This window comes from Desmodus rotundus, chromosome 2 (assembly GCF_022682495.2).
Source record: "Desmodus rotundus isolate HL8 chromosome 2, HLdesRot8A.1, whole genome shotgun sequence".
NCBI classification, from domain to species: domain Eukaryota; kingdom Metazoa; phylum Chordata; class Mammalia; order Chiroptera; family Phyllostomidae; genus Desmodus; species Desmodus rotundus.
Window position 1 is genome coordinate 153,942,773 of NC_071388.1, and position 27,395 is coordinate 153,970,167.

Genomic DNA, 27,395 nt, shown 5'->3' on the forward strand with positions numbered 1-27,395 from the left:
ACAAGCTTTACATAACCCTTAAATGCTAAAGGGTTAAAAATAAATTTATAGACTCCTATACCTTGGAAATATATATATATGTATCTATGTATACCTATACCTACACTTACACCTATGCTTATTTCTTATAGGTAATAGAGAAAGAGTCTATGTGCTCTTATGGATGTAATATATGTTCATTTAAATGTTTGTTATATATACGAGGTCTGTCCAGAAGGTAAGCAGCCATGCAATATGAAAAAGACATTTATTGAAGAAGATATAAGACACAAGAAACATTGTACATAGGACAATGACGTACCTTCAAAGTAGGTACTTTGGGACCTCACACAGTTCTCCCAACTGCCATCAGCTGCTCCATCATATTTTTCTGAATCTCACTAATGGTCTGAAATCTCTTCCCTTCCAAATGTGATTTAAGTTTTGGGAAAAGCCAGAAGTTGCAGGTTGCCAAATCTGGGCTACAGCAGGGCTGAGTCACCTGAGTGATTTGATGTTTTGCCAAAAAACACTGCATGAGGCAAGAGACATGAGCAGGTGCATTGTTGTGATAAAGCTGATAGTCACCAGTTGCCCATAGCTGGGGCCTTCTGAACCATCTGAATAGTTTCTGTAGAGGAATGTTGAAGCTTAATGCAAAATTGGATGCAGATTCCTTGCTCTACTCTTTCAGTCATTTTGAATGTGACAGCCACACAGTACAGGTGCTCACTCAATGGTGTCCACTGCCCCCACTGACTGGTACAGTGAAGTCATCATCATTCACGCATGTGCATTCCAGCCCTCTCTCTTTGTCTGCCAGGTTACATCAATGCCATGCAAACCATTTTTCTTATATTAATAGTGGCTGGACTTTTTCTGGACAGACCTAGTATATCCCTATATACATGTATCACCATAGTACAGTAAGGCCGAACTTTATCTGTAACCTTTGTGATATGCTATTACTTTATATATTTTACACATAATGACAGCCCTCTGATATAGTATAGAAGAAGAAAAGTTGTTAGAGGAGTACATAACTTTTAAAAAAGAACAATTTAAAAAATGCTAAAAATTAATTAAGTATTTGCTCATTTACTAAATACCTACCCAGCACCTTCTGTGCACAAAGCACTATAACGGATACAAAGTATTTAAAGCCAGTTTCTGCCTATCGGACAGTATCTGATGTGCGTGTTCTTGTGGCAGAAGTGGAGGAGAAGGCTGAGAAGAGGAGGAAACCCATATTCCAAGCATCGAGGCAGTTTAAATGGCCTACACGTGGCATATGTGCGGTCCTGGTCTGCCTAGAGAGTCCTCACGTATGCCCACTGTTTTAGCATAATTAATAATAGTCCCCTCCTTCAGTATCAAAAGTGTTCGAGTTTGCTTGTGTACATCGAAATCTCACTGGGTTCATAGGAGATGAAATTCTCTTCCAGTGATAAGAAACAAGGAAGCTGTCACTGAATCCTGAGGGGAGGATTTGGTTTCAGGAGGTAGAAAAGAGATGAGGAAGGTAGTCAAAGCTTATGTCTCATCACTGCTTGCTTGATTTTTTCCCCAGTAGCTTCCTAAATTATGTCCCCACTTTCTGTTTCCTTTTTCTAAAAGTCAAAATCTGCTCTAACTAGCACCTTCCCTCTACCTTCACTTTTTTACAAATGCCTTAATGATTCTTCATCACCATACATTAAGGCTCAAGCCCTGACGTGCATTTAAGATTCTTCAATATCTGGCCCCGGCTTGCCTCTTGCTCGTTGTCAATGCTCACTTCTCACTTCAGCGATATTGAACTTCTGTGAATGTTCTGAACATGCCATCCTGTTTCTCCGTCTCACATATGTCTTCAGTCATCACCATCAGAGCAAATACATATAGTAATTACTACATACTTGGAACTGTCGATCTGAAAACTTTGCTTGTATGAACTCATTTAATCCTCACATGAATTTTTACCATTTACAGATGAAAAATTGAGGCAAAGAGGGGTTAAGAAAATTTCAAAGTTGTTTAGCTGGTAATTTAGTTGATATTTGTACCCAGAAAAATCCAGTTTCAGAGCCCACACTTTGTACCACAATTCTATAGTATTTCTGGTGTTGGCACTGCCCTCGCCCTCTGATTCTTTCAACCCAGATCAGAACTTACCATTATAATCATCCACGCATTCTCCCATCGAGTAAATTTGTACTTACTTCCTTTGCTGAGCTAGAAGCATAACCCAAACAATAACATACTGGGAAAACACGTTAGTGCTATTGGTGGCTGAAGGAACAGAATACAGTCAGATCAGATCTGGACACGTTTAGTTGATGGTGATAGCTGAATATTCGAGTATAAATGACCAACAGTTGGAATTGCAGCATAAGCTCAGCAAAAAGGTCAATGCAGCAGTATAAATCTAAAAGGAGACGAAAATTAAGAAACAGTAGAGGCAAAGAATCTAAAATGCAAGAGGCCTAGAATAGTTATTTAGTTTTAGGGAAGGCGAAGGAAGATACAATTTAACGAAGGAGGTGATGATGATCATCACCACCAAATTTTAAAAATCTGTAAAATATGATGATGACTGAGAAAAGATCTTTGAATTTGGCTAATTGTAGGCTAATGGTACTAAGAGCCAGACTTGAAAGCATTAAGCAGAGAAAAAGGTGCTTTGAAAGAATTAATTTGGCATTGATTTGATATTTGAACCTGTCAGTCACAATTTATTTCACACAGCTTGAGAAAAGAAAGAAAGACCTGGATCTTGATGCTTTCCTATGAAACACCCACATATTGTGGCAAGTTTAACATGGGCTAAGGACGTCATTAATAGTTTACTGAGCATGAAATTTTCTAAGACAATATATTTTTCATGAAGAATTCACACAAAATCTAATTTCCCATAAATTTATTTTAATAAATTTCTGGTCTCCATGCCTTTATAAATAAGGGTTACATTCCTGGAAAGCAAACAAACAAACAAAATGCTACAGTTAACATTGAATAACTCTATGAACATCCTGCTTTTCTAAATAAACATTGAGCCAAGGAGAGGTGCCTCACGAAAACCAGGAAGAGAGTGGGGGCAGCCTTGTTCCAGATAGCAAGAGTCTTTGTTCTTATATCCACGTTTTGTACTTTCCAGTCCTTTCCTCCCAATGGTATTGAGAAGGATAATAGTCAGCACAGCATTTTGAAAACTCAAAGTGCTATGTCAACAAGATTATTCACAGTCAAATTTTCTCATAAATACCATTGGGACCTAGATTTAATTAAATTCAAGTAAGAGTATGGTGGTACATATAGAACCCTGATTTTAGAAGATAATTTTTAAAAGAAATGAAATAACTGGACAGTGGGTAAAGATGCATCAGGGTTGAGCAGTTATTTTTTGGGATTCGAAAATTTTTTTGAAAGTGCAAATCCAGACAAAGAAGAGTGATCAAGAGGCAGGGAATAGATACAAGAGAGAATAATCCATGGAGCAAGCCAGCAGTGTATGTGCAAATGAATGGGGGAAAATGATCCCTGGAAAAATAGGAGGGAAAGGAAAGAGGAAGGGAGAAGGAGAGAGGGAAAAGAAGGAATGGTGGGGGGAAAGGAAGAAAGGACAGCAAAGAGAGGAGCAAGGAAGGGAAGGGAAGGAGATAGAATGGAAGGGAAGGAAGACATTTTTCCTTGGAGAGGAAAGAAGGTGAAGTTCATAACACTATCTTCATGTTTCTTGGTAAAGTAAAAGCCAGAGTTATCTGCTAACATGGGTGTTCTGAGGGGATGATAAAGAACTTGAGCAACATAGAGTTGATATTGCAGATTATCCACTTGTGATGTTAAGAATTTCTTGGTGATGCAACTTCCCAGCAATATTCGGATGCCTGGAATATTTTCCTCCTCTAGCGCCTTTGCTGCCACACTGATTGAATCGATGTTAATTGACAGCTCCATAGACTATCCCATATGCCAGGAAGAAATGTACTATCAGCTGCACCTGAATGAAGTAATATTTTTGATTATGAACATTTTAATAAATTCACAGTGATTCAGAAACATTTATTTTCTTATATAACAACATGACATTTCAGTGCATATGTGACAGAATATGCAATTATAGGACATATTTCCTGTCTTTAATACAGCTTACATAATTCTAGTATCAGAACTTTCTGGTAACACATACAATCATATGCACTTAAGAGGCTGAGTAGTTGTCTAACCCAGCAGTTTCTAGACCCTCAATTGTGTGCACCAGTACAACACAAATAAATAGGAGGACCAACACAAGGTTGCCAGTTTTTCATTTGGGCAAATAAATATTAAAACAAATAACCCGCTATAACATACAAATAATTTTAGTCTTTAAAAAATAATTTCAAAGATGCACTTTTACAATATAATCTTTAAATTGAAATGTTCAGCTTTATAAATATTTATTATTAATATAAACATCATTCTTAATTTCCTGGATCAACTGTAGGCCTATGAAAATCTTGTCATGGGGTGCTGGTCTATGGAACTATGTTTGGGGTGATGAGTCTACACCCAAACAATGTCTGGGCCCCAGCTCCGACAGCTAGTAAGCCAGCTACCTTTCATTATGGCGTGGACAGAATCACCAGAATTCAGATGATATGGCTCCTAAAGATTTCTGCTAAAATAGTTTTATTTTTGGCAATACTAAAATTATCATGAAGGGTAAAGAATGTAATCATTTGAGTGATCTTCAGAAAGATGACTTCCAGGAAACAAGAATAGTAGTTAAAATAGTCTTCCTTAAGGTAAGTAGAAAATTATATCTAATTTTGAGGGTAGAAATTATGAATTCTAGGATACCAAAAACACACATGCTGTGTAGAGTGAACACATATACATACACTACTTCAATGACACAACAGCAACAAAAAATCATTCCTTCCCCAAAGACACACATATTTATATCTATATCTATGTGTCTTTATTTACACACACACGTAATTAATTTCCTTTGAGCCCATTCAAGAATGAGTTGCAGACATCATCCCATTCACACCTAAATACTTTAGTGTGCATTTTCCAAGAGCAAGGATATTACCTATGGTGATATAATAGCCTCTCTACATTCAATAAAATTAGGAAAATTAACCCTTTTAGAAGGTTAATAATTAATAGGCTATACTCAAACTTAGTTTTCTCAGTAATATCCATAATCACTATTATGTTCCCCATCCAGTGTCCAATCCAGAATCAAACATTGTGTTTACTTTTCATGGTTCTTTAACTTCAAGCAGTTCCTTAGCCTTTTTAAAAATTTTTTTTTTATAACATTAACATTTTTGAAGAGCTAAGTCCTCTTTTTATAGAATGTCCTCAATTTGATTTTCCTTATGGTTAAATTCTCTTTATGCAATTTTGACTGGATACCAAAAAAATTATATGTCTTTTTCAGTACAGTCAGTTCCATAATTGATGATGCTATCTTTAAAGGTAGTGTCCACTAGATTTCTCCACTGTAAACTTTCTTCTTTTTAAAAAATTTTAAATTAGTACAGAAGAGATACTTTCAGACAATGTAAATTTCTTATTCTTCACTGAAATCACTCATGAGTATTTAGTATTCATTGATTATTCTTCCACAAATAGATTGTCTCAATGACAGCCAAATGGTGACTTTCTAAGTCCATTAATTCTACTACATTTGTTAGCTGACATTCAACTGTAAGGGAGAGGTTTTCTCTTTTTGCCATTTATTTATATCAGTGTATACTGGTAGATTCTTATTTTATTCAATTGGTTACAACCTGTTACCATTGCTATTTATTTTGATGTCAAATTGCCCATTTTGGCCAGTAAGAGCCCCCTTCAAGCTGTTTATTATGTCTTACTAACATGACTCCATTCCATGAACATTAAATTACTTTTTAGCACAAAAATATTATGTGAAGTAATAGAAAAATGAGTGTGGTGATTTATGTGATTGTGTTTCATCAGTCCCCTTTGTATTTCATGAGTACCGGGGTGAAGATGGAATATAAAAAATCTGTAGAAATTCTTCTATAATCCTTACTTATGTTGGTTGGAAAGAGGAAATTCTTTTCAGCCATTAATAAATCAGAATTCCTCGTCATGTTGTTTTAGGGCCACGATGTTGTGAGGAGATGGCGTCAGTAGGTTGTAGAAGGAGAGAAGCACTGTGCACGGCGGCCCGGTGTTCTCGTCAAGGCCGTGTTCTCCCGTCAGGCTTGGTGACTGAGACTGTGCTGCTGTGACGACCCTTAGCTCCAGAATTTGGATCATATGACTCCAAATTAGATAAGCTTCTTTAGACTGTCCTTTTACTGCCTGGACCACTCCAGCAACCTTCCATGATCTCTGTGAGTTCTGCATTCGACTCCATTGTAGTTCCCCCAGTTACTGTTCCTCTATACAAAGCCAGTTAGGTTAGGCCTCCAAACTGACTCAAGGCAAATCTTTGTCTCTTGCACACTTTCAAAAACTCCTTCACCACCATATTATCCAGGCAGGATACAGGTGGCATCTCAAAATGAGGCAACAGAGAAAATTTTCATGAAGGGGGCATTTTAAAAGGCGATGGCAAGGTCAGGGAAAAGTTATGAGGAACAGGGAAGTCCAGTCACAGGTCTCAGAGGGCAAGGCGGGGATGAACAAGCAGATCCCCAAGGAAGCAGCTCTCTTCGTAAGAGGGCACTATCCAACCCAAAGTATGACTGCCGTTGATCAAATGCAGCCACTGCCAGCCAAGAGCAACCCAGGAAAGAAGGATCTGGGGAATAAGTACCCAATTAATTCTTCTCCCACTGGTGCTTTCCTGTGGGAGCTTCTCATTAGCCAAAGCAGCCGGGAGCTAAATAGAAAGAGATTGATTGATGAGACTGATACAGTGCATACAACTACCTTCACTCTGAGCAGGGCGGAGAAGCATGTGGAAGTATGGCTCCGGAGGTGCGAACACAAGAGCCAACTCACACACAACAATTTTTACTTTTGGAATACAGATTTAAGGTCTTCTTATTGTGCCTCAAGTGGCCATCCACCATTACTTGGGTTTCCATACTTTTCCTCCTGGAGCTACCAGCTTAGGCTCTGACATTCATTCCTTCTCCTAACAGAGGCACACTCACTGTCAGCCCAGGCAGACCCATTTGTGCGTGCCCGTCTGTGTGTTAGTGTGTGTTCAGTGCCCCTTCTCCCCCAATTTGTAGATTAAAAATATCTGCATCTTGCTATAAAACACTAACAAAAAGTAACTGAGCAAACGATAAAATAAAAAATGTAATCTTTATTAGTTTTGCACATTTTTAATGTTGGATAGCATTTTTAGGGTAATAATAGCATTTTCCAGCATGCAGTTCACAAATACAGTTTATCTAAGTAGTTTTAAGAAAAAGAGGAACCTATGATTTGCTTTTTCTGTAAGAAACACAAAACGTCCTGATGTAACTGACTATGTAAGTTTACTACTCTCCGTTTTAGTGGGGAAAATGTGAGACCCACATCATGTTTAGAGGAATCTAAAGCAGCATGACTCCAAAGGAATAAAAATGTAAAAAGAAGTTAGAAAAAAAGGACAAAAAATGAAAAAAATAAACACTACCTTAGTGCAGGCACTACCAAAAATGTAAATAAAATTTTATACCCTTTTCTAATTGCAAAGCATAATTTGAATGTGAGTCATGAACCAATTACGCCCCTTAAAATTATGAAATAATTTAAAATTAGCAAATGTAATAAAAAAGCCAAAATATACAACTACTCATTCTTGTTTTCATTTCTTTTTTTAGCAAATGTCTTCCTTTAAAAAGTACTATGGACAGAAAGTAAGAAAAGTGATCGTGATGTCAACCTGGAGATAATTTCCTCTTCACATTTATGTACACAATACTGAAAAATAAAGTAAAATGACTTTTTTTACAGTATTTATATTTGCTTATAAAATTCTAAACACATTTTTAACAGCTTAAGCAGTGTTTTGTTTGTTTGTTTGTTTTTTAACATATCTGTACAGTCGGGCTATACACCATATGTTACCCACTTAAAATTTAAAAAGAACCAAAAGGCTATTGAACTGCTGCAAACTATTGCTTAATGACTTAAAGAAATGAAGTCTGTTGAAAAATGTCCTTGGCTTTACCACTGGCTTATAGTTTCCCATGAATGAGATTCTGAGCAGTGGGAGAAACCAGATATAGCAGCATGGTAATATAAACATGCATCGATAGCATCCAAACTGTCTATAATGGTACTGAATACATTTATTACCTGTGTAAAGCTTGCACTCTACATTTCTTGTGGTACATATTTGATGCAATAAATACTGTGCTTCGGTCATTATTTGTTTGCTCAAACGTGCACCACAGGGTAAAATGACTATTTACATAATAAATAGCATTTCATTAACATGTACAGTGTTGACCTTGCTGAGTTGAAGATGGCTAAACAAAGTGCAGGATTAAGCAGAAATTTATAAAGGGTTCTTTTGGTCAATTCAGTCAGTCTTCAGGGGAGAAGCGATGCTCATCATTCAGTTTTTTAATACAACAAACAGAAACATAATATTTATGATTCCAGACATTTGAATGAAGTTTGCATCTGCTAAGATTTAATGGCCAACCCCTTCCCCCCAAATGATCTACTTGGTCTAGGGGCTGGATTTGAAAAAAATAAATAAATAAAAACAAGATGAGCAAAGCACCTCCAATGATCAACTAATTACCCCTCCCAGAAACATGGATGGAATTTACGAACTCATTGTTTTCCTTGTGACTTATTTTTCATGCATGATCTCTAAGTGTAGCATGCCCTCATGCAAACCACGTCTTTGATCAGATGGGAGGGCCACGTGATTGCCTTTAGTCCCAGTGGCATACCTGTTAAAGAGGTCCGTTAATCTATTTCCCAACAGGAACCCCGTTTACAAAAATAGTCACATTAATAAACAACATATGGATTAAAAAAAAGATGAATTCACTAACAGATTTTGTAAAAATGTGACAAATGTGGCAGTTGAAATGCAAAGAGTGGATACAATTACTACACTAAAGTGTCTCGTGTTAAACAACCCAAATCATAGGTTTGCACCCCTTGGAACTGGTCCCTACAGTCTGAGTAGCCACTTTGTCTCTTGTCTTCAGCAGTGTCAGCTGGTAGTGAGAACAGTAACCTCCTGTCAAGGTTGTCTCCCCTTTATACTGAGTCACAGTTTCTGACAAGGGATCACTGTCTTATTGTAGGCACTGACCTTAAGTAGATTTGTGTAAAAACAGTCAGTTTGGCATTGACCTCCTAAAGGAGTCCTGTTGACAAAGATACATCACCTTCACAGGCTGTAAACAAATAGTACCCCAATTATTTGTATTTGTTTTTGTTTATTTCCCTTTGGCTTTTTCATCTTTGCCTTCTTGCTCGTGTTTTTCCACAATTGGCTTTGTTACCCGATCATAGGAGGGTGGACAAACTGCAGTGGACATGGTCAGATCAGTTTTTTCTGTAATGGAATTTTCATTTATTCGGTCAATTATCATGTCTTCTTTTACAAGAAGATTAGCCCCACCTTTGACTTTATTTTTATTATATGTAAAGGAAGCTTGTTTTATAGTTCGCTTTAAAAGGTGGCGCCTGTAAGCCCGCTGAATAATAACAGCAGACACCTCCTCTTGTTTTCGTTTTAAAGTCGTAGTAATTGGCTGGTAGGAGGCCTTTGATGGATTAGAAGCCATGAATCTCTCTTCCATCTGTATTCGGAGAGCGTCCATCTCTCCACTCTCCCCCAGAACCCGCTTAGTGAAAGCAAATAGGATGTCAAGACAGTGGATCCGGTCACCACTCACCATGGGCAAATCCATGGCAATGAGTTGGAGTTTGTTTGGCTGTGGCAAATTGAGAGGGGGTTCAAGAGCAGCTGCAAACTGAGAGAGTTTTTCAAATTCCATGAACTGGGTGGCATCAGGATCAAACTTCTCCCAAACCTCGTAGAACATCTCAAAGTCATCCTCACTCAGGGGCTCTGCACTCTCTTCAGTAGCAACACTGAAGTTCTCCAGGATGACAGCGATGTACATGTTCACCACCACCAGAAAGGAGATGATGATGTAACTGACAAAGAAGAAAATCCCAACAGATGGGTTCCCACAGTCTCCTTTGACTGAGCTTCCAGGGTTAACTTTATTAGGGTCACAGTCTGGAGGTCCACTGTTAAGAATAGGTGCCAGCAATCCGTCCCAGCCAGCAGAGGTGGTAATCTGGAACAGGCAGATCATGCTGTTGCCAAAGGTTTCAAAGTTGAACATGTCATCAATTCCAACTTCTCTCTTAACATAGGCAAAGTTGGACATTCCGAAGATGGCGTAGATGAACATGACCAGGAAGAGCAGGAGGCCGATGTTGAACAGTGCAGGGAGGGACATCATTAGAGCAAAGAGCAGTGTGCGGATCCCCTTTGCCCCTTTGATCAGCCGTAGGATTCGGCCAATCCTGGCAAGGCGGATCACTCGGAACAGGGTCGGGGACACGAAGTATTTCTCTATCAGCTCAGCCAGAAACATGCCTATAGATAAGAAGAAAATGAGAATGCCAACCAGTGAAGAAGTTACAATGAAAATAATTAATTTTCTGTCAAGTCTCCAAGGCAAAGTTCAGAGCACTGAAATGTGGTTACATAATCTTAAATTTGACATACATATATAACATATAGTATATAATTGTATATACTATAGTATATACAATTATATACTATATGTTATATAGTATATCATATGTTATATAACTATATAACATATATAGTGTATACTATATGTTATATAGTATATAATTGTATATAGTATATGTTATAAATAAACCATAATTTTGACATTCGACATTAACTCAATATTTGCTATAGACAAATTTTTCATCCTTAAATTCATACGTTAGAGTCCTAACTCCCCTTGAGATAGTATTTGGAGATAAGGCCTTCGGGGAAATAATTAGGTATAGATGAGGTCATGAGGGCGGGGCCCTCATGGTAGATTAGTGCCTTAATCAGAGGAGACATGAGAGAGCTGCTGTCTCTCTCCGAGCCCCGCCCTCTCCCCAGCCCTGTGCGGCCACAGTGAGAAGGTGGCCATCTACAAGCCAGGAAGAGAGCTCGCATAAGAAACCCACCATGTTGGCTCCTTGATCTTGGTCTTTTAACCTCAGAACTTCAAAATATACATTTCCGTTGTTCAGGACACCTAATCTGTGGTAATTGGCAATCGCAGTCTGAGCTAAGACTACATTCAGTTCAGTAAACATTTTATAGTAATTTTTGCCTTTGAGGGGTGTTTATAAACTATTTTTAGCTTATTTCAATTCCAAGACTGAATCTAAAAAAAATAAAAAGTTAAAAGTGTTCAATTCTAGCTGAATCAGTATTAGCCAAAAATATAAGAACAAGTTTATACGAAGATGATTATTTTTCTGAAAATGCCAAATCACATATCCTCTTTTTAGTCCTTAAACATCTAAAAGTATCTGCAGTTTTTAATGCTATTTTAATCTCTCCACAAACTTAACACTTTCTTAGGTTTCATCTATAACATTCTTATATGTTTATTTATTATGCTCTGGTGCATCTCTAAAAGAATCCAAGGCTGAGGCTCTCTCTGGTCTCTTGTATCTGAAATTGGTCTCTCAGTCCTATTCTTTTAAACTTCTTTCTCCATTTGCTTTTTATTTTTTTATTTCTTATTGTTCTTTGGGTATAGTTGTCCCACCTTTTTCCCCATTGCTCTCCTCTGCCCTGTTCCCCACAACTTCCAGAGTCAATCCTCCCCCACTCAATTGTCCATGGCCTTGAGTCCTCTATTCATGCTCCTCAACTGCCCACTTCCCTTCTTTCCCCTGTTAACCCCCTCCCCTTCCACTCTGGTCACTGTCAGTTTGTTCTTTATTTTCATGTCTTTGGTTCTCTTTTGCTCATTTCTTTGTTTTGTTGATTAGGTTCTACTTATAAGTGAGATAATATGGTATTTATCTTTTGCCACCTGACTTATTTCACTTAGCATAATGCTCCCCAGTTCCACCCATGCTGTTGCAAAGGGTAGGAGCTCCTTATTTCATGGGTACATGAAAAAACACTCCATTTGCCTTTTAAACCATGAAATAATAGTTGTACTGAAGGGGAGCTCAAGAAACTAAGTGCCTTTGAGTTAGACTGTCTTAGTCTATAAAGGATAAGTAGGCCTACATGAGTATGCGTATTGTGTATGTATGTGTCATGGTGTGTGTGAGAGAGAGAGGAAGAGAGAGAGAAATTGAGAAAGTGGTGTGTACAACCTTATCACCCCATCCAAAACTGATCACACTATGGATTAGTGTAGGAATCAAAGGCTACATGCAAATAAGAATTGGATATAGGGCCAACTTCTTCAGAGGGGGAAATGACATAAATATCTGACCAAAAAAGGTGACACATATTGGATGGTTAAATGCTGACCCACTCATATCATCTGGTTTAGGAGAGAATGAATACTTCATGCCCATGGACAAACTTCATTTCACCGGAGCTAGAACTGTTCCTGGAATGAGATGAGCTCTTGCTCATGTGACCTGTTGCACATTCTAGGCTTGAAATATAGGACTGATGAAACACTATTCCGCGCTGCCTCACTTCTCTTGTGCATCATTACTATAAGCCCATTTCAGGGTAATCTAGAAAATCTCTACATGACACCTTTAAAGAACCTACTATATGCATTTGCTAACATTTTATTCTTATTTTTATTCCCTTCTCATTCTATGCTTTTCCTTGTCTTGCCATCAACTTCCACTCCTATCTAAATGCTGATTATTCTATGCCCATATCTCTGATGCAATGTATTTCCTAACTATCAGACTAAATTCCTAGTCTTCTTCTAAAGAGAGCCATCTAGAATCTAGATAATGTATAGCCTATTTGATTTCAACATGTCAAAACATTTTAATCTTAGTTAATAGTATATTTCTAATTCAAATGAATGAAACTTTAGTATATTGACAAATAATAGACCTAGTGTCTAAAATGGACAGAATAGGATACAATACTGTATATACAGCAGGAAATTCATTTTCTAAGAAAAACAAACACACCTGGATGAAATACATTAAGATACTCACAGTGGTAATCTGTGAGGACCCAGATGACCTCTAATTTAAACTTGATTATTCCCACTTTTATTGAGCTGACTAGAGAAACTGTAAATACTTCTTACCTACAATGGAGAGAATGACAACCACAAAATCAAAAATATTCCAGCCTATGGTAAAATAATAATGGCGGAGGGAGATGAGCTTCAGAACACACTCTCCAGTGAATAGCACGATGAATACCAGGTTGATGCGTGACAAAATGCTAGTTACATATTCACTTTGGTCATCTGTTTCTACCATCATGGTGACCATGTTGAGACAGATGAGGATCATGATGCTGATGTCAAAAACTTGTCTGGTTACAAAGTCAAAGACCATTCCTTGAAATTTGTTCTGTAGAGAAACAGAAATGCTTTTAGCAACAGAGGGATTTTTCTGTACACATTAACATCTATATAAGTACTTTTCTCCATTGACTCTCTGGTACTGTACTGAGTAACCACTGGCCCTGAATTTTTAAGAGATGATCTGAATTCAGTTATCTCAGTTGCTATTTACCATGTGCATTCCACAATAAAACCCCTGTCAAAAGCAGACTTCTCATAAGAAACATTTCATATTAATACACTTATCTCAGAGACACAAAATGCATATTAACATAGTGAGATCATGAGAAGTTAAGAAACCTGCTTTATTTTGTTTTACCAATATGTCCCATGATCCGTTGCATCATGCATCTGTTTCAAAATGCAGTATCTATTAACACTTCATTTGTCTTATTCTCAAAGAACTGTTCAAGGGACCTCCGAGTTTCCAGGACACACCTATTACATTATCATTCAAAGTACAAGTACGGCAGTACTGATGTTCTTCCCCCACACAGTCATTGCTGACATTGTCAGACACAGAATTTTGAGCCTACACAGTGATATTCAGACCAGAAAAGAGCTCCTTATGCTTTGATGTCAAAAATTCACATCTCGTGTCACTGATCTGTGGTTCTGCTCCCCAGTTCTGCCACTGTCAGTCATGCAGGCTATTTATTGTCTGGTCATTTCCCTAGGTCACTGAGGAATTCTGAGGATATCTTCTATCTTAAATTTTCCCTATACACAGTTGACTCATGTCTACTTCTGCTGGTAAGGCCTAACAAAGGAAAGTATATATTATTTATCATTCTAAGGGGCAACTGTTGGCTAGCATATTATGAATGTCCTAATATTTTGTTCCCCAGTACATCCCAGGAATTATTTTAACCTCACAGATCATCATCATAAAAATCAATACGGTGTGGGAGAATGTACATTTCACAACAGTTGTTTGGTTGGTTTGCCATGGAAACATAAGAATGTTATTTGTCAGTATGAATTATATTTATTGACTGAGTTGTATAGACATTAGTAATTTCTAAATTTATAGCCATATATTTGAATGATAGATACTAGAATTCTTCCTTTCTCCAAAACACTCAGTACCTCTAATGAAAAATAAAATGGAAATAAAGTGCTATTTCACTCAACGCATCATCAACTTGATGATGTAGCAGAGCCTACATGTGCTCTAACCGCATCCAAAATTTAGTCCTCTTCCTGACATTATTTGGCAACTACTCTTGAATTTTATGAGCAACTCTATCATGTGCTTTGTGTTCTTTGTCATTTAGTTTGGATTCTAGTGTGTAATTCTAAATCCCTTGAAATTAAGGGTACATTTTCTGTTTCTTCTTTTATTTTTGGCCTCTCTCTTTTTAAACAATTTTTACCATTGCTATAAAAGATATGAATTAAGGATGCTCTAAAAATGGAAGAAATATTTGCTGCTGGAAACATTAGCTGCTATCTCTTCTGTAAAAAACCATGCAAGTTTTTGTATATTTTTCCCATATCATTTAATATTTCTTACTCCCGGTCGAGGTATAGGCTTCTGTGGCTTTTTAGATCCTAATTTTTTCATTGCATTATAGTATTTCTTCTGTTCTTCTGTCATAAAGATGTCTTGACCTCCAAAGTATAGAAAAGAAAAATCAAAACTGGTTAAAACTGTGTCCCTTTGCAAATAATTTTTCAATGTTAAACTTAAAATAGGAAAAGGACAGTTAAAGAAGTAAATGCATAATTATGCCTGGAATTTGAAATTTGAAAAATTAAAGGTACTTTTTAATACAATCTTATTTAATTCTCACAATCATCCAGAATTGACTTCATTATTATTTTCATTATTATTTTATGGAGGAAATCCATTATTATTTTATGGATTATTTTATGGAGAGATTAACTACTTACTCCAGACCATATACTAAATGAATGGTAAAATTTGGTTCTGAGAAACTAAATACTTGGTTCATTACACTATACATACTGCCTTTCTGAACTTAAAGATAATGATATTTTAAATTCAAATGTAATAAAGAGTTGGAGTATGTATATTGTAAGGTGATTTAGACTCATAAAAAGGCACTTCACTCTGCCAAAAACTGGTGCAAAAAGATAGAAGGGAAACTGGATGAGTTGGTAGAAGAGTTGTTGGTAAGTGAGAGATCCTAAGTATAGCAGGTATGTGATAGATAGACCAGTAGAAACTGAGGACTTGGAACTCAGGCTAATAAGTGAAATAAAACAGCCTGATATTGACTACAGAATAATATTAGTAATAATAAGAGGAGATGGGCCAGGAATGTTCTAATAGTGAAAGAGTCTAATATCATGAAAACACTCATTATATAGTAAGAAAACATACTGAGAAAATGAGATGAGAAAGCAATACACAAAGAAAGAAAGAAAAATGGCAAAAAAGCACTTGATACAAATTTAATTTATAAAATATCAAGGATTAAAAACAAAGAGAATGTTTGATGCCAGAGAATCAGCACTGGCCTGAGCACACGCATACGTTGTTATTGGCAGTGTCAGTGGGAACATTATTTGGGGGAAGCAAACTACTTTCCTGTGGGAATTTATCTTAAGAAAATAATTAAAAATTCATCTTTTGGCACAAAGTCTTTTGACAAGGCAATATTTAAATCATTAAAGATTAGAAACAACCTAAATCATTAATATTTTGGGAAATGGTTATGTAAATTATGATACTGTGTATATGAAGACTTAATAAAATAAATACAGTCAAAAAGAAAATGTAAAATTATAGATAAAATAATTTCAATAACAAGAATATGTATAGAGAAAGTTTGAATGGAAAACATACAATGTGAATAGTGGTTTCTCATGAGTAATGATACTCCTTTACTTTCCATATTTTCTATAATGTGCATTTATATTTGGAATGATGATACTTCATAATACAAAGAGCTGTGTAATTTAAGACTGGAACTTGTAGTTTATAAGTGAATATCAGGAAGAATGAAGTGGAATCATATAAAAGGAACCAATGAAGGTACATATCTTTAGCTGGAAGACATATTTTTAGGAGAGGAGTTGTGGGAATAAAACAAGTGGATTTTGGGCGAGGGGCATATGCTTGGGTTCTTTTCTAGTTCTTTTCTAATTATTCTCTCTCAAAAGACAGGAAATGTAGTCTCTGATTAAAAAAAAAACAGAAGTGAGAGAGGTTTTGCAAGGAATATGTGACACATTCTTGGCTTTCTATAACCTGAAAGAGATTGGCAGTGGATGGCAGAGGGGCGGAGTACAAAAAGGAATTTTAATACACAGGGTCTGGCACAAATAACACCCCTTTTTATTATAAAATCTTCTATTACAAAATCACAAGTGTGTGATTCTGTAATATAACAATAGCACACTCAAGCACATCATATGACACTTTAGGTGAAAGGTTCAAATTGCTGTCCATCTCGTGTGAGACATTCATGCACCCCACCAACATGCTCAAGCAAGTGTTACTGCTACCAGGCCCTGTAAACACCCACTTGGCTTCTGAATTAAAGTCCCAATTGTTGGTGAGAACACATCAAATACTTTTGCTATTTTTAGTGGGAGAGAGAATAATAGAAACACTTATCTTCTTTTTTTGCTGGTTGAAATTATCTATGATGACACCAATAAACAGGTTCAAGGTGAAGAAGGACCCAAAGATGATGAAAATAACAAAGTAAAGATACATGTACAGACTTTCCTCATACTTAGGCTGGAGTTCCACCTACCAATGGAAAATATTTCGTAAAACATCACAATACATTTTCATGCTGGAAGTTATTGGTGCTTTTTCATGAGAATAGAAAAGAAAATTCCTAGTAATACTTAAGTGTACTTTCCCTTCAACCCCCTAAATCAGCTACCTCTGAAAAACCGCCTGAAAGTAGCCTTTAAGGATGTCTTCATGTAAAAACCATGGTTAGGAGGAAAGTTAAGAATCTATATCTATTTTTATAACTGTAAATACAACTAACATCTTGATATTTGGAAAGTTGTATGCAAAACTTAGCAAATTTTTTAATGTACTGAATTTTAATAATTTAAAAATTAGTGGAAAATTTTTACTTGAGTAAATATGTGTAGACTATTTAAAAACAACCATTTGTGCACATATGAACTTATTCAACGAATACGAACTGTATTGTTTATTTAGATTTTCAGCATCATATTTTTAACATTATAACATTCATTGAAATTTTCAGATTGACTAAACATAACTAGCATGACATCTTATAAATCCTCAGTTGATAATTTAGTATCTAAATTGTATTTACTGTAAATTAGCATTGAATTATCACCTATCACTTAGTAAAGGTGCAAAGGAGTCATTATGGACAGTTCACTAACAGGTTCACGTCCTTCTAAAGACAATAGATTTAAAAGCCAACTAAACACACAAAACAAAGTAAGTAACCGAAATAACCCACTCTGGAGGATATCAGGAAGGTAATTAACATAAAGCTAAAGCCACTTATGGGAAGTTCATATCACAAAATATAAAACTGAGCTCTGTCAGGTAGTTTAAAGATTACAGGACAGTCTAGGATGATAGTTTAAGCAGATTGAGCTTCAGAATGGAAAGATCAAGACTGATAGAAAATAATTTTAGAAAATTTGAGGAGCACAGTTGGAGTGAGTGTGGATGAGTTCTTTTCTTGAAGCCTGAAAGAAGCTGTTGTAGCACAAATCAAATAAAGTGGGTCTTTACTATGGCGATACGCTCGGAAACTGAAAAGAATCTGCTGGTCATAGAAGTGACAGCAGCATTAGTAAAGGCTTCAGGAAATTTATGGATGCTAAAACCATGTAAAAGTATGAATTTGAAATAAACTGTTATAGAAATTGAAGGCTGCCTGGCCAACATCCCTAACTTTCATACTGCCAATATGGGGAGTAACTATATATTTCAACTACTGATGGCAATTACGTATATTTTCACACTTGCTCCTGCACACCAAAAATATTATTGATTATAATTAGTAGATAAGAGCAAACAAAACAGTAAATACTTAATACAAGGATATTTGTTAATTATTAAATATGTGAATGTGCTACTTTAGTTTGACTTTCAAAATAATTAGTTTGACTTGTCTTTGTAAGGTGTTTTTGATAAATATTAGTATACTTGAATATTAATTTTGGTCATATTTTTTCTTTATTTTTGATTATTGTAGAATCATTCCATTTGGCTGCTAGGCTCTGCTGAACTAATTTTAGCATCCAACCAATACCATAAAAAGACAGGATGTGCAAAATACTTACATTTCTGGAATCAACTGCTGCATACATTATATCCATCCATCCCTTGAATGTGGCCTATTAAGAAGGACATGCATGCTTTACTTCGGCATAAAAATAATTGATACCTGACTTTTAATAAATATTCTTACTTATGTATTTTTTAAAAAGGAACATAAGACTTTCAAAACAACTTTTGCAGGGATTTTGGACCAACACAATACCTTAACAAGTCTTTTTATTTCTAGAACACATAGTGAACAAAATGGTCATTTCATATATCCTCCTGCTTGATAACAAGTCACAAATACTTCTCAGTTCTTTAGTTAATGAAATCATGCAATTTAAAGTGCTATAAAAAGTTGATAGAATACTTTTGGAAAGATTTACAAATATTAACATATTTGGCAATATCTGTAGCAGCCAAAGAATCACAGTGATCTGATCATCTGCTGAAATCTATCCACAAGGTGATCAAAGTGGTTGAAAGTTTAATATTTCTCTTGCTTTGTAACACTCTAAGGCTCATACAGAGATAAAGGAGTGGGCAAAGTAGGTTTACGGTTGTGAGTACATGAAAGTTTATTCTTGTATTACTTATTACGTATTGCATCATTTATTTGTATTACAACTGCAAACCTACTTTTGGACTCCCCTTTATATAAAATCAGACTTGCACCTATCCTCTTAAGAATTTTGGAACATAACATCCAGAAATAATCCTATATTGCATTCTTTATAATTCCTTATGAGAGTGAGTTAAGATGGGTAAGAAAGATAAAAACAAGTATGGTAGACACTTGGCATTCACAAATTCAAGAAGGGCCCTAAGTCTAATAACTCACAGTAATTTATTTGTCCCAGGACATGAATTCTGAGCCCTATGAGCCTGAGAGGCTTGTTCCTTAGCTAGGAAGCAAGTCTAGCAAAGCCTTCAGCATCTGCACTGCAACACACACACACACACACACATTTTCATCACCCTAACACTTGTGAGGTGGTGGACATTGTGGGGGAAAAGCCACATAAGAGTGGGTATGATGACAGAGAAGAGAAAGTAATGGTTGTTAGCTAGAAAATAGAAGTTATTTGTATATCAGAGAGGAAAATGTTGAATGTGTCCATGGCTGGGGTCAATGATAGAACCAGTCCCTAAAAACATTAGGCACAGAAACGAAGAAAGGTGATTCAAAGAACCATTTCAATGGATAATTCTGAATAAAGCCAAAATAAACCTTAGAGTTTCCTTAGTAGCAGAATTTATTCAATGGCTTTGTGCTGGATCATTACCCTAGATTTCCAGAATTGTTTAGTATTTTAAAGAATTCCTTGAAATTTTCAAATTTTATTTTCTCAATTTTATGATGTGGGACACTTTGGTGATATTTATCAGTGCAGTTATTAGTCAAATGTTAGGATAAATGCTCAAGGAAATACCATGTGTCTACTACAATATTTAAAGAAGTCATACTCGCCAGATTGTTTAAATCCCTATTTTAATTGCATGAGCATGCAGATTAAGTCAGCAATATTCACAAGAGAAATTAGAATTTCCAACAAGAAGGTGGGAAGAATGAGAAGAAATAATAGTACAGGCACCTCTGAAAGAGATGCAAGAGGGTTTGACCAGTGTAGGCTTGTTTGCTTGGCTAGTCTCCTGGTTGGACAACTGAAATCATAACCTTAATGAAAAGAAATAAATTTCTGCCCTAAGAACTCTGTAAAACCACAAGGGAAGCACTCATTTGGCTTTTAAAGTTGTTAAGTGGAGTTTCAGTGGCCAAAACAGAGCAGTATGTTTACAATGCTTTTCCTGCACTCCGGGTTCTGTCTTTATCCGCTGCTTTGCTGTGATGCGGCTGGAGCTAAAAGCAGCATCGTATGAGAATGTTTAAAGGACCACCATCTTTTGCATTTTTATAAATTGTAAACTATTTTTCTTTTGTATTATTCAGTCTTAGAGGCTCAGGAATGAAAACATTGCTATTAAGATAAAACAGGCTTAAGTAATTATATTGAAAGGTCATTTGAGGCAAAACAACCACCGCTGCTTATGTTTCATCTCTGTACCCAGTATTACTTCCATTTTACTGTGAGAATCTCATCCTGAAACCTAAATATCATTTCCCAATCTTCAGTCGAAATGAAACAATTCAGTAGCAGTTAATCCTCACCAATTAGGGCCAATTCAAGCAGGTATGTTAAGTCTGTGTGCTTTGGGGATTGGTAGGGGCGTGATCCCTCAGTGAAACAAACATCAATTGCAGTGGAAAAAATAATGAACGTATTGATGTATTGGTCAACTTTTTCATGTAGGAAGAGAAAGCAATATGAGAAGAAGGAAGAAAAACCTTTGGAAAGAACTGGCCACTACCAACTATATCTGTATGACACCCATTTGGGCTTATAAACTAGTACTGGTAATAAATCAAAGGTCAGAAAAATATGTTATAAACTTTCTTTTCAGTAACTAAATAATGGATGTAGGCCATTACTTTGTTATTATTCCAAACAATAAACAAATTTCAGAGAAAAAGAGTTTTCACTTACAACTTGAAGCAAAGAGAGATACCCAAATCCTACATTATCAAAGTTTACTTTCACATTTTTCCATCGGGCTGTTTCATTTCTTTCTATTAGTTTTAGGCAATCAGAATGATTATTCACTTCTTCGATTTCAAACATATCACCAGTTGTGGTGTTAACACAGTGGTAGAATTTGCCAGCAAACAAATTTACGCCCATGATGCTGAAAATTAGCCAGAATATAAGACAAACCAGAAGCACATTCATGATGGATGGAATTGCTCCTAAAAGGGCATTCACAACCACCTAGTACACAAATGGAAAAAAAGGAAAAGTCAGAATTCTTGTTGGTTAGGAAACATAAGACATTCCCCTACTCATCTTTGGTTTTTCCAAATTTTTCACTATTGAGACTATACTAGGATATGTAAAAACAAAGTAAAAAGAATCTTACAGTGAAATCCATTCTTTCTTAAGCAATACATTTAGGAAAACAAATATAGACCATATGACAAAGAAACAAAAGAGTTTAAAAATAGAGAAAGGGAAGTAGAAACAAAATTAGAGGCATTTGCTGCCAGGGGAAGTCAGAATTTGTGTTGTTTATTAGAAAAAGAGAAGAAGTAAATCCTAATTACTGGCTAACTCATTTAAAAAAGGCAACAATATATTAAAGAACAAAACTAAAATATTTGGACTAGTTGATTTGACTAGTATACTTTAATAAATTAAAAATTAAGATGTATAAATATAAAAATATTAAATATCTAATATAATTTTGTCCTTAATTATTCATGCATTGCTATGACTAATAATTTTTGCATAAGAAGCAAGACAATTTAGCATTATGTATTTCATTAGATCATCACATCTTTATTTCAAGCTCCAGTCATGTCAGTTGTTTCATTTACTGAGTTTAATTCAATAAACTTATTTTAAATGAAACATAATAGTAATCGGTTTCTTAGGAAAATAAGAAAAGGAGGGATGCCATATATAGTTCCCAAATCTGATGTGATTACATCAAATTCTATATTAAATAATTATCTAGTCAGTTTCTATGGAAGTATTTTTTCCACTTTTGTCTTTATTTCTGAATCATAAATTAAAAACTTGAGTTTCCATATTCAGCAACATTGTAGGGATGACTGTCCTTTCTTCCTCCTCCACAGTTCCCATTGGAGCTGCATATGAGTATTTAAGAGGGAAGGTAAAACAGGCCCTAAAGGGCTCCTAAGTGGCAGATGACGCCTCAGACTTGAAAATTAACAGCTAAGTTAGTTCTACCTCGGTATCTTTATTATTCTTGTCAATCTGATTCGAAGTAAACAACAGGCATCAAAATATCTTCTATATGTCATTTGGTGTCGGTATAGTTTTAGAACAAAGTTTTATGGCTGCTTGTCTGAAAAAACAAATACGTGAGTGAATTCCATTTGTTTGAGCCCTGCTTAATGTCTGTAAAAAACTGTAGGCTTTCTGGGGTTACAAAACAGCATGTAAGTGGGCCAAGGGAAATAACAAAACCACTAATGACAAAGGTGGAGAAATGAGCATGAACAAATTAAGTCAGTTAAGCTAACCAGGCAGAGCCAGGTGATGTGGCCCATGTAGCTTACCCCACTGACGCATGGCACCTTGCCTTATTTCTCTTGGCTGTCTGCATTAATGCAAATGATTGAAGAAATATTTGTTTATACTTAATCTTCAATGTGTAGATACACTTAGATTGCCCTTGGATTCAAAATTTGAAAGCTGGAGTCAAGTTTTTATTTATTTGCCTCCTTTTCTAAAAATTTTGCCTATCATCCGGATAAAATAAAGCTATTTCTATTGTGCATGCACAAGAGTTCATGTTGAAAAATGTATATTTTTTACCTAAAAGAGCCAATTTAGAGCATGAGCAAAGTACTGGTTACCTACCGATTTCTTGAATTTTTTTCACATCAATTTGTAGGTCTCACACTTCTTTCTTCAAAGCCTTTCTCCTCTCTGCCACTTCTCTTCCGTTTCCACCTTCGCCATTCTAGTCCTGGTTTCTGATTGCTCATACTTGCACTACCGTTGGAGCCTTCTAACTTTCTCCTTCCTTTGATCCACATTAGATGAATTAATCTTCCCCAAGTCTCACTTTAAAACAACTTAGTGGCTCCCCACTCATTATCAAATATGTTCCTTACCTTGATATTCAAAACACACTACAATCTGCATTTCTAGTTTTGACTTTCCTAAACACCTACTCTTTCCAATCCAAACTAATATAATTACCTCAGAATTGAAATGCCATTTACTTTGAAATGGCTTGTCCAAAATCACCCTTTCTGATATACTTTTTCTTCTCACAAGCTTTATTTCAAGCAGCACATTCTTTCATGGAACTTAACTTCACCCCCTCAGTTTAGCTTCCAAAATAAAAATGAATGTTTCTTCTTTTGAATTCAAGAATCAGAATTCCAGTTTTAGTCAGAACAGTGGAGATAATTTAATATTGTGTTCTCATTGGGTAAATGAGAAGAATGAGGCTAAGATAGGTCAAGTTCAGAAAGCAGACAGAAGTAGCATCTAGTGCTCTTTGCATTTGACTTCTCTAATTCTCCTTAGAGTTATTTGTACTTATTTGGTAGCCATATTGCTCTGTGTTAGAGTTAATTGCATTCCTATAATCTGCAAAGATGATAGGCTTTTGATTTTTGAAATTTAAGATGCAAAAATATATTTGTGAATTCTCCAAGACCTTGAATGCTTTGAATATAGATGTATAGCAGAGTGCTTTGAACAGAGGAATACAAAAAAATGGTTCATTGAATGAAAGAATGAATGAATGAAATTTAGCTTAGCGTTTATTGATCGAAGAATAATTGTTAAATGTTAATTCTGGGTATGGAATGAGAATAAAGAGCTGGGCACAACAAAAAATTGGAGGTTAGTCTACATGTCTGAGGTTTACTTTGAAACAGGGGGCTTGTTTGGCATTACAATTAACCCTATGAGACTCATGATGCAAGTCCTCTGCAGCAGTACCTTTTAGGTATGATTGCAATGTTGGCATCCACTTGGCACAGAGAAAGGTTTATGTTTATGAAGGTAAAAGAATTATATTTTGGAAAATCTTCGACATAGTATTAGGGAATTTACTATACAAAGGTTCATTCATATTTAAAATTTTATTAAACTAGGCAATGAAGGATCAGGGAAAGAACTGTCTTTTCCCAAGAGCCCAGGCCTGTTCTTGGTTCAACACACAGGGAGGTGTATTAACTCTTTTCACCCTCCAGGGAACTGCAGTAATTGGTTCCTATGTGGTGAAGGTGCCCAGCAGAACTAGTCTGAATACATTGGAAAGAACAATTTGAAGTGTCAGGCTGCATAAAATGAGATATCTAAGATAGGAATTATTTTAATGAATAATACTAGAGGTTGTTTGTTCCCATAAATGTTTTGTAAAACATCATCAAATAGAATGTCCCTATTCTAGCACAACACATTCTTATGAAAACTGCTTCTGGTTCATTAACTGCATTTTTGATTAAGTCAATATGGAGTGAGGAACAGATAATTAAATATTCAAATTAATGTGAGGGGTGTTGATACATGCAGAGATGTCTTCTTGTCTGAACAATTTGTCTTTGAACTTCGAATCAATACTACCCATGGATTCTAATGTGTCTGTATTTGGAATACAAAAAAACCACTATATGAGTAAAAATCAGAAGTAGGCAAAGTATAAGTCACATATTAAGTATGAAGAAGAATCAGAGAATCCTTAAAAAATCTAATGATTATATTTGCTGTGGAGTTTAGTTAAGGTAATTATTTTTGAAAGACATGATACATCAATTATCCATATAAATATTTCAAACTTTTTCTGCCTCAAAAATAAAAACTCTCCTTGCACATCATTCCTAAACTTCAAGAATATGTAAAATGTAGAGTTACTTTCATTTATGTTTTCACTGGGATATCTTCTAAGATCTTAAGTCGTAAGTTGGGAGTGATATACTCTGAGTGAGTTTATGCATTAAATTCATCTAATTAATGAATTTAAATTAAATTTAATGAATCTTTAATTTAAGGAATTTAATTGAAATTCATTAACTAAAACATCTTAATACATATGATAAAATGCCTTTGTTTTATTTATATCTAGGTAGGTTTTCAACTCTGCATAATTCTAAATAAGTCCTTGTATATCAATGTACTTTCATTAAAATACAAACCACATGTGCATACTCAACTCTTTCTTAATATAGTTTGCCTTGTTATACTTTGAAAATAACCCTTATAAATTTACACTTAATAAAAAAATGAGAATGTTCACACCACAGTCAAAACCAATCTTATGAAACCAGAAATATTGCACCCTACCATCTGCTCACCTATGGCAACAAGGCCAAAAATCAACTGCTGGTATCTTTTTGGCAATTTTCAGGACCCAGACCAATGCAGAAATGGCACGGGCTTTATGCCCTAAAGAGCATCATCAACTTGACAAGCTAAAAATTTCACCCAACCATTCTAAACCAAAGTCCCCCACCATCACCAGTCAGTCAATCTCCCCACCAATAGATAACTCAACATACACATAGCTAAATCAGAATGAGTGAAACTTAATAAAGATATCAACAGTTGGGGTTCAAATCCACAGAGGGTAAATACTCAAAGGTATTTTTCTCAAAAGAAAATTCAAGACAGTTGAAAATAGGGGATTAGAATGTAAATACTGTATTTTCCCTACAGTGGTGCAATAGTACCCTTCCCAACCCCTCCCTCACCCCACTACACAAAGTCACAGTGAAAGGATGAAAGGTAGCAAAAGGGGTAATACAGTACCCATAATAAAGGGCTGAGGGGAGGAACCAGCGCTCCACCCCATCCAAGTTGGAGCAAGATTATCCTATATAAAATAGAAATATATAGTTTGTTATTAGTTAGAAATCTGATATGACAGAACATTTGGTGTTACTTTTTGTATATGATGCTCTCTGTCTGTTTCCCTATTGATCAAGACTTGAGTTCTTTTGAAAAAAGAAGGTCTTTACAATTTCCTGGATTAGGAAATTAAGAACACAAATTTAAGTACAATTTTTTTTTACTCTAGATAGTCAATGACATCAATTCATTCAGTTCAATTTTACAAGTTGAAAAATTTGGACTGGAAATTTGAAATACAATACATGTTTAAAAGCTCTCAGCCAGAATGTGCATGAAACATGCAAAACATAAAGGGCAACGTGATGATAATTTGTTCATTACTTTCTAACTTCTTATCAAGCATTGTACAACATGCTTTATTTCGTAATGTTCTGTAAAAGCACATGCTTTGAAAATGTGATGAACAGCAAAAATAAAATGAATGCCTGATTGATGCTTTTACACAGCTATTGTGATTTTATGCTGCCAAGGAACAGAATAAAATGAGAGTTCCTGAATATATTTAAATCTTACTTCCCAATTACAACCATCATTATTATCTCCATCCTCACCATCAACCATGATTACATTTTTTTACAAAGTCAAAAAATCAAAACACTTAGGAACACGAAAAATAGACTCTATAATCAGGCTATTTTGTCTCTACAATGCCAAATATGCACTGAATGATCAGCATTTTAGGGTTGTGTATATGCTGTTATTATGAGGCAAGGAACCATATTCATAAATCTCTTAAACGATTAGCTCCTCCCTTATCTGCATTTATAAGGAGTTTGTGCTTTTAAAACTCCAAGCTTCAAAAATTAATCTCTCTTTATAATAAAAAAAGCATTACTGATCAGTCATTATAGATAAGGTTGCTTCTGGGAAAATTGCAGCTAGGCCCACAGGACCAGCCTTGTTATGAAATGACGTGTTAACTATGGCCGTATCTGGCCTTTAGATTCACGGACAATTTTGAAATGTGTGTGACAGCTCCAAATGCTTCGCATTGTTCAGATTTCAGGAGACTTGGAAAATGTATAACAGCAGTCCCTTCTTATCCAAGGGGGGTACGTTCCGAGACCCCTAGTGGACTCCTGAAACCATGGATAGCACTGAATTGTATATAGATATTTTTTCCTACACAGACAAACCTATGATAAAGATTAATTTATAAACTAGGCACAGTAGAAGAGTAATAACAATAATTAATAATAAAATAGAACAATTATAACAACACATAATAAACATTATGTGAATGTGGTCTCTCTCTTTCCA

At 35.5% G+C, this 27,395-nt stretch overlaps 1 protein-coding gene across 1 annotated transcript in view; it reads right to left on the reverse strand.

Annotated features, from left to right (window-relative positions):
* Positions 1–7,230: 7,230 nt before the first annotated feature.
* Positions 7,231–27,395, reverse strand: part of LOC112322245 (sodium channel protein type 1 subunit alpha) — a 113,887-nt gene continuing 93,722 nt past the window's right edge. The window contains exons 23-28 of the mRNA XM_024579844.3: positions 21,228–21,509; positions 18,702–18,755; positions 17,026–17,163; positions 14,953–15,057; positions 13,173–13,443; positions 7,231–10,507 (exon numbers count right to left, since the gene is read on the reverse strand). Coding sequence (XP_024435612.2) covers positions 9,330–10,507; positions 13,173–13,443; positions 14,953–15,057; positions 17,026–17,163; positions 18,702–18,755; positions 21,228–21,509 — 2,028 coding nt within the window. The 3' untranslated portion in view covers positions 7,231–9,329. The remainder of the gene's footprint in view (positions 10,508–13,172; positions 13,444–14,952; positions 15,058–17,025; positions 17,164–18,701; positions 18,756–21,227; positions 21,510–27,395) is intronic.